This window comes from Pungitius pungitius, chromosome 14, assembly GCF_949316345.1.
Source record: "Pungitius pungitius chromosome 14, fPunPun2.1, whole genome shotgun sequence".
NCBI lineage: Eukaryota > Metazoa > Chordata > Actinopteri > Perciformes > Gasterosteidae > Pungitius > Pungitius pungitius.
The window spans coordinates 15,510,753-15,522,065 of record NC_084913.1 but is presented as its reverse complement, the minus strand read 5'-3'; the positions used below and the strand labels follow the sequence as shown (position 1 = coordinate 15,522,065).

At 45.4% G+C, this 11,313-nt stretch overlaps 1 protein-coding gene across 2 annotated transcripts; it reads left to right on the top strand.

Annotated features, from left to right (window-relative positions):
- The first annotated feature begins 253 nt into the window (after nt 1-253).
- rin3 (Ras and Rab interactor 3) lies at nt 254-10,447 on the top strand. 2 transcript variants are annotated; one of them, XM_062557342.1, is made up of 14 exons: nt 254-730; nt 2,779-3,406; nt 3,834-3,945; nt 4,027-4,099; nt 4,328-4,419; nt 4,733-5,792; nt 6,824-7,004; nt 7,110-7,281; nt 7,774-7,895; nt 8,016-8,202; nt 8,389-8,520; nt 8,616-8,776; nt 9,099-9,213; nt 9,831-10,447. In XM_062557342.1, exons 1-14 carry the CDS (start codon nt 696-698, stop codon nt 10,103-10,105), a joined length of 3,345 nt encoding a protein of 1,114 aa, XP_062413326.1. In that variant the 5' UTR covers nt 254-695; the 3' UTR covers nt 10,106-10,447. The 2 variants fall into 2 exon arrangements, with proteins under 2 accessions (XP_062413326.1, XP_037343115.2); XM_037487218.2 differs by having other exon boundaries at nt 257-730; nt 8,616-8,782.
- Nucleotides 10,448-11,313: the final 866 nt, after the last annotated feature.

Genomic DNA, 11,313 nt, shown 5'->3' with positions numbered 1-11,313 from the left:
GACCCCAAGTATGAGCTACGCCATAGAAGACATTGCTGTGAATAACACAAATGAGAAGAGGGGCAAAGGAAGGACAAGACAACTGTGAGTTTCAATCGTGTGAAAAAAAGGGGAGGTTAGAGTAGGTGGGGGAGTGGAGGAAAGGGGCGGGGGCATGAAGTTGTACATTCCACAGTTTTAAGGGGGGAGCATCTGGAAGGGGAGGGGAGGGCAGAAGGAAGGAGAGGAGGAGGCTAACAGAGAATCCGCTGAATATTTAGGCCACATCCACAGATTTCCGACAGGGTGGTACTGTTTGTGTTCCTGTTTGAATAGGCAGACATGAGCAGATGATGACATCTATTGGAGGATTTCTTAACTTCTTTGCTTTAACAAAGAAAAGAAAATAAGAGTAATAACTGTCAACAGAGGCATGCCTGCAAGTCTGTCTAGGACAAAAGCAAAAGAAGACAGAAGAGAGAGCAGGGGAAGTCTGGCCAAAGAGATCGGCCTCTTCCTGCCTGACTATCAGCTCAGGAAGTTGAGGGGAGGGCTGACAGAGAAGCAAATTTTCCCTTTGCCTTTCCCCTTATTCAGCCCTGCTCCGATTCCACAGCAGGAAGAAAGGGGTGGGGGGCAACGGGAAGGCGGGGTTCTTGATGGAGCAGAAAGAGAGAGAGTGACAGAGAGCAGCCGAACAATCAATCTGTGGAAATATGATGGAACCCAGCGTCGTTTGCAAGGAGACAAGGTGAGCGTGAGAGGGGTCTGTGTCTGCTGCCCTGAGGGACAATAGAGTGGGGGAACTGTACTCCCTCGAGATGGGGGGGGGGGGAGGTCTTTTAACCGCCATGTAAAGGAGAGGGGGGTCGGAAAGTTACACAGCCAGCGCAAGAAAAACAGATGTGCTGACTCAACGGCTGATATTTAGGCGAAGAGCTTCGAGCCCAAGCAGACTGGACTTGAAGAAGTGCAGCGAGAGAGGAGTAACCATTTTGTATCTGAGATTTGGACTTTCTTTCATTAGAGCTGTTTAGAGTGGTCACTGACCACCTTACAGGGCAAATCAGACCATTACCAAGTGTGTTTGATTCATAAGGGGCTCACCCCTGGGTTTGAATGTCCCTCTAAAGAGAAAAAACGGCCTCGACTTCAAACTTTAGACTGTCATTTGGTAATAAATAATACATTTTCCGATCCTCTCCTGCTAATGTGTTCACAGTTGAACTTTGTAACAGTTGACGCGTTGAGGTTACAGCGTTTACCATATTTTCCTTTGAATGAGGTTATTACATTAGAATGACGACATTTTCAAAATGTGTTTAGTTAAATACAGAAGTCAGTCCCAAGACCGTGTTGCTTTTTTTCTGGTACTTTTGTAAGATTTTCCTAAGGGTCGTGTTAGGTCAAACAAAGTCAGGGGGGGATGAGGTCATCAGATACCTTACTTTAGAGTTGTTTTGTCCTCTATTATAAAAGTACTCCTGCATTGTAAAATATTACTTAATTTATAGCAAAAGTATCATTAGCTAAATGTACCTTAATGTTTAAAAAAAGAAATGTAATGCAGAATGATTTCCTTTTATTCATTATTATTAATGCTATTTGGTAGTTTTTTTCACTTTTTATTCTAGCAAAAGGAAAGTTAATATTCTGTTGGCAGGATCCATCTATAAAGATCAGAATGTGTTATGATTCTTGAAAGTAGCTAAAGTTAATAAATGAATGTAGTAATACGTGAAATCTGTCTGGGTATGTTATAGTTTGTAGTTAAAGTTAAAGTAGTGAAGTATAAATTAGCATTAAATGAAAACGTCTATAATGTAATTTACTTTACTGAGCTTTACTTTACTTTACTTACTATTTACTGAGCTTTATTATGACTCAGTTGCACACACACGATCCTTCAGCAACAAATACTCAACAAACGTAGATTCATTTGAAAATAGTGCCCTACTACTATACATACCATTTTAGAGGGAGTAGGAAATAGGTAATAATGACAAAACCTGCAATGATTTTTCAACGTCATTGTTGTGGCTTTCATTAGTGTTGTTTCCACAATTTTTGTTGTGGTGAAATCTAGGTGTTTAATGCTTGTTCTGCTTTCTGAATCCATCAATGTAGCATTACTAATGCAGAGTTATGCTCACACCTCAATCATTATATGCTGCTTTATTGTTGGATTTCGGCTTCATTTATGTTTATTTGAGTCACCCTCAGAGTAGACAACATTTTCGTTTTTGGCTGAAATAACCACTATTTCTACTCTGTACATGTTTATAAAGACCCAGATATTCCAGTATCTTTGTCTGGGTCAGAAGTGTCATCCTGAGGACCTCACACATTCCCTAAGCTAAGCTCGTCTTCTGAATGGTCTCAGATGGATTGGTGCTGGGCTTGTTCACATGCATTCATAGACATAGTAGTTCAGTCTCTGCACCATGTGAGGCGTTATAGAGCTCTGGCTGCCCACCTACAGCTGCAATATCTGTTTCTCTGTTTCTGCTTCATCAACGTCGGGAGAAGAATGTCAACACTTAAGACGCGCAATGATATATTTAAGGCTTATGCCAAAATGAGCCTGCACCATCTTTCTGCTTTGTGCCATAAAGACATAAACAACAGCGGCTTCAGTTGATCACCTTTACTGTTACTGCCCTGACCCTGAGTCAGCCAGGAAATGAGCCTGCTGACTGGATGCTTGTGTGTGGAGGCAAACCGAAGCAGAGATGAGATATAAACAAATCCCCCACATGTTATTTCCTTCACTGACCTTTTGCCCTGTTGCCTTTACAGCCACGCAAGCCCTGGGACAGGATCACTTGACACTATATCCACCACCCCCCCTGCCTCTGTCCTTCCATCTCCTCCCACCTCTGCGCCCTCCTTGCCCTCCTCCAATCCTCCGATCCGGCCATGTCGACCAAAACCCCCCCCTCCCTTGGTGAAGTCCTCCTCATCCCCCCTGTGTGCTCCCGCACCTGTGTCCACTCTTCCTACCCTCCCTCCCCATCTACCTCCTATCTCAAAGCTGAAACCTTCTTCCGCCCTCTCCATTCCTCCCCCTTCCACCGTTGCTCCCCCTGTCCCCCACTTCCCTCCTCCCTTGTCTCTTCCTCCCCCCCTCTCTCCTACTCTAGTCTCTCCTGCTCCGCTGGCTTCTCTAAAGCCAACTGTCTCCTCTGATCTTACTCCATCCTTAACTCCTCTTCCCACTGCTTCATTGCCAGCGATCTCACCCCCCTCTTCCTCATCATCTCTTCCTCCTCCTCCTCCTCCTCCAAACCCTGTCATCCCACCATCACCTCCAGCTCCTCTATTACTAAATCCTATAGATCGGCTGCTTGCAAGCATTTCCGTATGGCAGCCAAAGGGACTCAGCCAAGACCAAACAACGAGTATATTGGAGAAAGAGATGGCTGGGGTGAGACACACATTTACACCTGCTCAACTCTTTGAATCAGAGTTTGTATTACCACAGCCTTAAATCACTGGATATACTGGATATATATATATATATATCCAGTATATCCAGTGATATATATATAGTACCGTACAACAAACAGTAAAAGGTATGGAGACGCTTTCAATTGATTCCTTATGAGTGTCCAAACGTTTGACTAGTACTGTGTATGTACTGTAAAACCACACATTGCCTGTTTGTGTTCAGATGAAAGAAACGAGATGCAGCATGTTTTGTTTTGTCTATTTTGTCAGCTTGTTCTATATAAAGGTGTGATACAATATATCTAAAAACCTTTTTGTAGTGTTGCATACTGCATGTACATACCTTTCCTTTCTGTTCAGTTTGACCTGACCTGAGAGTTATAGACACATGTTGTCATTCACAGGCCTTCCTGCTTCACGGCACACAGGACGAGGTCACAGCGCTGTCAGTGCGCCTGCCTGATGAAGAGGGGGCGTCGCCCGTACACAATCTGATGGTCAAAAAACACAAGACATGTACGTGTTAAACACTAATCCAAAGAGCTGTGGTGAGAACAGAGTGGTTGATGATTTGCTCTCAAACTGTTTTTGTCACAGATCTTCACTTGGATGGCTCCTCTTTGGTCTTTGATGACATCTTCAAATTGATCTTGTTCTACATTGCCAGCAGGTGACATACATATTTGTACAACCGCAAACATTTATGTATCTATATTAATATATGTACATAGCCCTGAAACAAATCTATCACATGCAATATAAATCTATAAACATTACCATTGAAATAAAATGAAACACTCCTACACACACACACACACATACAGACACACTCGTACACATAGTTCAGTGTGTCATATTATTAAAACTCCCCTACTAACTATCAACAACCACCCAAAAGGGACATTCTGGCCATCCCATTGAGGTTACCCCACGCTATTACCACGGCATCTCAGAGAGAAGAGTTGGAGGTCATCTCTGCAATGGGTGCAGGTAGAAAATCTACATCATTAAAAAAAAGTTGGCTAACTAGGAGATAAAAGATAAAAAGAATGGATACAGCTACTTGAAATGTTAAAATGAAATTATATGTGAATGACAATGTATGAATATATATACAGAAAGTATTATATCATGAACCACTGGAAAGACACTTTGGAATGTTCCAGTTAGGAGTTAGAGTAATAATAACCAAGGCCATTTAAACTGTCAACACATGCTATTATAATGTAAGGTCATACAACTTGAGAGGAAATATGAAAAAGCTACTAAAACCCACCATCAGCTTTTTAAATATATGTTGCAGATTTCTGGATGTCCGATCTCAACCAGCCGGCGAAGGACCGGGACCTGGCTTTGGATCAGACCCTTGACAGTCTGTACTTGAAAGTTAACCCAGTCACTGTGGAGGAGAGTGACCTCAAAGACCTAACCCCCCCCCAGCCTCACAAAGTCAGCACTCAAACACCTCCCTCCTCCATGCAGAATGGAGAAGTCCCACAGAACATCAGTACAGAAGTCAAAGGTCAGGCCCAAACCACGACCACCCAGGACATTAAATACAAACGCCCTCCACCACGACCCCCGAGCCTGAGCTCAGGGTCAGGGATGGGCCTCCTCTTTTCCTCCCCCCCCTCGCTTCACACTTCACCATCACCAGCTGAGAGAAAAGAGGAAGGAAAGGGCGGAGCAAGCAAGAGAGAAGAGAGGAAGTCAATGTCCACATCACTCACTCCATCGAGGCCTCCTGTTCCCCCACAGAGCCGTAGCGCTCCCCCGCTGCCTCCCGCTCCTCTCCGCCGCACCTCCTCCAAGAGAAGCACTAACACAGAGGAGGGAGAGGGGACGGAGAGAGAGAAGGGACAAAATCCTGCATTGAAAACTGAGCAAGAGGTGGGAGAAGAGGGAGGGGATGACAAAACGGGAAGTAAACCAGGTCAGATGGATGAGGGGGTTGAACAACAGAACGGTAGCCAGTGTCAAGAGAATGAGGTAACGGATGGCCGAGAAAAGGGAGAGAGAGAAGAGAAGGAGGAAAAGGAGGAGAAAATGGAAAAAGCAGAGCATGAACAAAAATCCAGCCCCCACAGTGCGCCATTAATGAAAAAGCCGTCCCGTCCAGTCCCTCCACCCCGGAGGAAACCGTCTTCCCCAGATGCACCTGTGTGCCCCAAACAGGCAGGGGGAGGATCGGCCAATCAGACTGCTGGGATCAGAGGGCCCCCTCCCTCACCGGCGAGGCGTCCCGACGTGTCTCTGTACTCGCCACAGGGGGGTAGTGTGCTGGTGACCGATCCCGACTCCCGCTCTACCAGCAGCACGGAGGAAGAGGGAGAGCCCAACCAGGAACAGGAGCAGAGCCCCAAGTAGGTCGGGGTAGGCTGGGGAGGCAAAGTCCGAGCATCTGCTCAGGACCCCAAAGTGACCTACTATCCATGTAGCCCACTAGTTGTACTATACTAACCAGCTCTTCATGCTAGCCTAATATTTACACTCACCCACTATTCATACTAAGCTAGACTAATATTCATACTTGCAAATCTCCATAGTAGTGTTCATCCCAGTGTTCCGATGTACTGGACATACTTAACTGACCCACAATGCATTGGCTCTCTTCAGACTGTGCAATTGCTTTGAAGCACCTGCCAGTGACAGAGGGCATATACAAAAAAGTGTATATATATAAAAGTTTTTATATATATATATATATATATATATATATATATATATATATATATATATATATATATATATAATATGTACTGTAATTTGTGATTAAGAACACATCTTTTGTGTTTTGACTCCCTTAGTTACTGTTGCCAGACCTGGTTAGCTGTCACATGGCACAGATGTTGAGTCAGAGACGGTTTCCTGTGTCTGTGTCACGTAGGCTTTACCACTGCTCGGAGACTAGCGGCAAGTTCTGAGTCTATCAATTCAAATGTGACACAGACACATACACATTAGATATTACATTTTTAAACTAGATGAATGACCTTTGGCCTGGATCCGTGATGTCTGTCATGGTATCACAGACAAAGACCACCATTCACACTCACATTCACTCCTACCGGCATTGATTATTCTAAGCTTCATGTCTTTTTCTTTTCTTTTTACAATCAATACAATCATTAATATCAATTAATGATGGAGCCGAAAGCCATTGCACATGGTTGCTTGTAGTTTATTAGAACAAACAGGGAGCTAAAATGTTCCAAGCCATGCGTACTGATTTATCTCTGTGTGACACGAAGTGAAGGCTGATGCTCAGAATGAATTGGCACCGTTACTTTGATCAAAGCCTCCAAAGTCACAAGTCACGCTGTACCTGAGGGGGGCAGAGTATCAGCTGACCGGTTGTGCAGGGATGAGGGGAACACTAACATGTCTTTTCCAGTCGCTCTGCAGAGAGCCGCAGCCCCAAAGCAGCAGGGAGGAGAACCCCCACCACGGTAATGTTGGGCCGAGCCCGCTACCGCCTGTCCACCGTCCTCACAGGCCTCATCAGCCACGACCGCCGCCTCACACAGCGCCTCGTGGAGCTGGCCAGGGACCCTCTGAGCTACTTCGGTAACCTGGTGAGCGCAGACGGAAAGGAATCTGTTAACAAGTCAGCTGATTTGGATTTCTCTGGACAAAGAGATTGGACCGCAAATCAAGTTAAACTGATGTTTGGCATTCAGGTAAAAGAGCACCGCATGTTCACCTTGGAGACCATGTCGAAGCACTCATCCTCCACGGAGCTGTTACAAGAGATCAGACAGATGATGACTCAGCTGAAGAGTTACCTGTTGCAGAGCACAGAGCTGCAGGCCATGCTGGAGCCACAGCATCAGTACACAGAAGACAAACTGGGTAAAACCTTTTTTCAGCAGTGTTGGAGATATTGGACACATGTCTTGTCCATGTATATTTTACTTCTTTGAATTGTAACTTAGAAAGTGCCCTTGATCATGGTAAAAACATTGAGCTGCATTGTGGGAAATGTAGGTTCATACATTTATGGAGTTTGTCCTCAAATTCAAGATATCTTAGTCTTGTTTGAATTAAAGTTAAATTACAATCTGTCGATTTTCACTTTAAAGAGCCTGAAGCTTTTTGAAGTACATCTTCTTAAGGCCCCTTGGTGAGGTGAATGACAATACAATATATCAACCATAAGATGTTCAATATTATCAAAACTACTAGTAAATCGCATGTACAGCCCAAAAGTATCCAGGACAGCTAACCTGTAGTAGTTGGCGATTTTAGTGCTGAGTTTTGTCAACACTGTCACAGAAGGTGTTGAGTCATGAAAACTCGACAATTAGAAAGAGTTTAAAGTATTGTGTGTGTTTTTCCGTGCAGAGAGCCTAGCAGAAGCCGCTCTATGTAAGAGCGTACTGAAGCCACTGAGGGAGCCGATTTACGAGTGTCTCAAGAAGCTGCACACCAACGACGGCAGCATGAAGCAGCTGGCCCAGAACCAGGTGGGGCTGGACAGAGTCACTCCTGCAGAACAAACCGCTGCTGTGTCCTCTACTCACACCACAAGTAGGAGCAGCGGTCGCAGTTGTAATGCTGTCTGTGTGTGTCGTTGTGTGTGTCAGTCTGGCGTCCTGGGCAGCACCACCACGGCGTTGGGGATAACCACTGCCGTCCCTGAGGCCTCATCTTTGGAGAAGATCAACATCAAGCTGAACAACCTCCATCTGGAGTACTCTCCCCAGAAAAAGATTGAGCTCATGTTGAAGGCCTGCAAGCTCATCTACGACTCCATGTCTGTCAGCAGTCCAGGTCAGACAGACAGCATCACTTGAATTTGCAATTCCAACTGGGGTCATTACGCCAAAGTCCCATCCCATGCCAACGGCGTTCCTCTGGGCTTGCCCTGTGGGCGCCTCAACTGACCCAATATTATCTTGAATGAAGGTGAATCTGATGTGGGATTATCATGTAATTGCCTCTAATTTGGTTGTTTAGGGCGGGCCCATGGCGCTGACGACTTCCTGCCTGTAATGATGTATGTCCTGGCCAGATCCAATCTGTCCAGCCTGCAGCTGGACGTTGAATACATGATGGAACTGATGGACCCATCGTTGGCACTAGGAGAAGGTGCCCAGTAAAGACTTTGAACTTTTTGTCTTGCCGCGATCTGTGTTTAACAAATGATTGATCTTGGCCTTGCGTGTATGTGTGTGTGTGTGCAGGTTCCTATTATCTGACCACCACCTTCGGCGCCCTGGAGCACATCAAGACTTTTGACCAGCAGAGGTCAGCAACACGGCAGCTCAGCAGAGAGGTTCAGGACTCCATCCACCGCTGGGAGAGACGACGCACGCTGAACCAGGAACGCATGGTCCAAGGATCTGTGCGGGTACACACACACATACGCAACAATGGCACATTGTGTGAATAACATGCTGAAAAGAGACAATGAAAATGGGTATATATTGCTGCCAGTATTAGAATGTATAATGGCTCAAAGAACAATATACTATGAAAAAAAAATATTAGCTGAATTAACAGCAAAACACACCGGTAGATGTGTCACGTACTGGTGTTGTATTTTGTATGGGAAAAAACTGCAAACAATAAATCACATGTGTCTCAAACAGACTCCCCTTGAGACAAGCAGAGATGTTTCCATGGCGATATCCCTCTGAACCTTCCTGTGTATTTCTATCGTACAGGACTTTCTGACAGTGTGCTGTCCCGAGATTGGAGCCAGTCCAAAAACTCTGGGTGTCCTCCCAACCACCACAATGCAGCAGCTAGCTGAGCAGTGTGCTGCACGCTTTGAACAAGGTAAATGTCTGGAACAGGCTGTCACATGGGCAACAGCCCTAACCCAGAATTCAGTTCCTGGCCATGTGCTGCGTACAAGTTTTGTATTGTGTTGCTGTGAAATCAAATATCACATATTTAGGGACTTTGGAGAGACAAAAAAAGAAAAGATCACACCATAATGCAACTCAGCCCAGCACATCATGTGTTACGTGGCAATGCTGCTCCAGAGTCACAGAACACATTACAATGATTTTGAACTGTGTTCACATGTTTCTGTTCTACAGTTAGTGTGACATAATTTGACTTATGACCTCACACATAACTATGTATAGATACAAGTACAGTTAAGTTAACAATTAATATTTGAGTAGTGTTTTTCCACATATTCTCTTACAGCTACAGTTTGTATGATAACCTACAAAGACTTCCGTCATCGGTATCGCTTGTTATCCATTCTGTCTTTTCCAAATCATTTTTTGTCATCACAGGAAACAGTTTAGTGTGATTCAGGCAACTAAAGTAATTTGTTAGGCATTTCCTCGGTAGAGCCCCGACCTTGAAATGAGAACAGCCTGTATCAGAACGTTATCATCAATCTCTTGGTAATGTCACACCTCCATGTTTCTTTCTCCCAGACTCCTACATGCTCAGTGTGTACATGGATGGCGTCCACCAGCCAATGGCTCCCACCGAGCTGGCCCTCACGGTGAAGAACAGCTCCCAGCCCGGAGCCTACTGCCTCGTCTTTCACCCTATCGACCAACCCGTTGAGCAGCGCCAGCCGGGACGCAGCTGCCCCGCTGACCCGCCTCCAGCTCCCCCTGCAGGGAGCGCGCCCTCAGCGGACTTTGCAGCTGCGGACAGCGTGGAGCCGGAGGGGAAAGAGGAGGAGAGTCTGATTAGCTTGTAGCCGCACCGGCATTACAGCGGCATCGCTATGGTAACTAGAACACGGTGGCGACGGCTTTACCGTGGACAGTGTCGTATCTCAGGTCTCACTTGAAATGGTGGTCGTGTAGCTGAAAGGAAGGCGTGCAGGATATCACACATCACTGCGTGAACCACTTAGTGTGACTGAAATGACACAAATACAACAGAGATCAGCAATTTTACATCTATATGTTGTTTGTTCATTTCTGATGGAAAATTGCATTCCAAAACATATATTAAGCATCATGAAGTTTCATTCTACATGTGTCTTTATACTGATACAGACTTCATTGTAAATAAACTTGCTTTTACAGTTTGCCAATGCTGTTTCTTGTTTGAGAGTATAATATCTCATGGAGGGTTCCGATATGACAAAATAACAATTCATGCGATTTAGATAATTTATAGATCAGTTATGAAGCAATTCATAATACTAATTTTTTGGTTGTATTCCCATAATACTGGGGCCTTTTGGTAAAACCCACCCAATCAAATATTTACCTTAGGAGACTAGTTATCCCAACCAATCAAGTAAAACCGTGTTTGCAATTTGAACAGGAGACGGAGCTGTGCGTTTGGATATCTGCAGGCATAAACGTGGTTTTCATATATGCGAATCAATGTGGTCCGGGAGTCCTCATGGCAGTGTGTCCTTGGGCAAGACCAGTGTTGGGAAGGATACTTTCAAAACGTATTCCGTTACAGAATACATTCCCCAAAATGTCAAACGGGACTAATCCCTGTTCCCCGGCAGCCGAGAGCCCCAACGCCTGACTGCCGTCCCCGCCAGGGTTCCCCAGGCGGACCATAGTCTCCTGGTCCTCTCCCACCCCTTGTCTGCCCGCTGCCGGTTCCGCCCGCCCTTCGGGGGTTTTAGGGCCGTCTGGAATTCGGTCCTTGAGGGGGGGGTTCTGTCACAGTTTGGGTTCATGTCCTGTTTTATTTTGTAGTTTCATGCCTCTTGTGTCCCTGGGGTAACTTCACTTCCTGCCTTGTCCTGTCTTCACCTGTGATTGTCTGCCATGTCGATGATTGTTTCCACCTGTGTCCAATCACCTGCACCTCCCCTGTGTATTAGAGCCCTGTGAGTCTCTCATCCCCGAACAGTGTCATTGTAGTCTGTACACGTCTGTGGTCTGTGCAGCTTGTAGTCGGAAGTCTTCATGTAATGTGCTAAATCTTGTGTCT

Bases quoted from the DNA above. Each gene is read 5' to 3' on its own strand.
- rin3 (XM_037487218.2), top strand. From the start codon at position 696: ATGATGGAACCCAGCGTCGTTTGCAAGGAGACAAG. The intron at 731-2,778 runs GTGAGCGTGAGA...TTGCCTTTACAG, and splicing joins GTCGTTTGCAAGGAGACAAG to CCACGCAAGCCCTGGGACAG. The intron at 7,282-7,773 runs GTAAAACCTTTT...TTTTCCGTGCAG, and splicing joins GTACACAGAAGACAAACTGG to AGAGCCTAGCAGAAGCCGCT.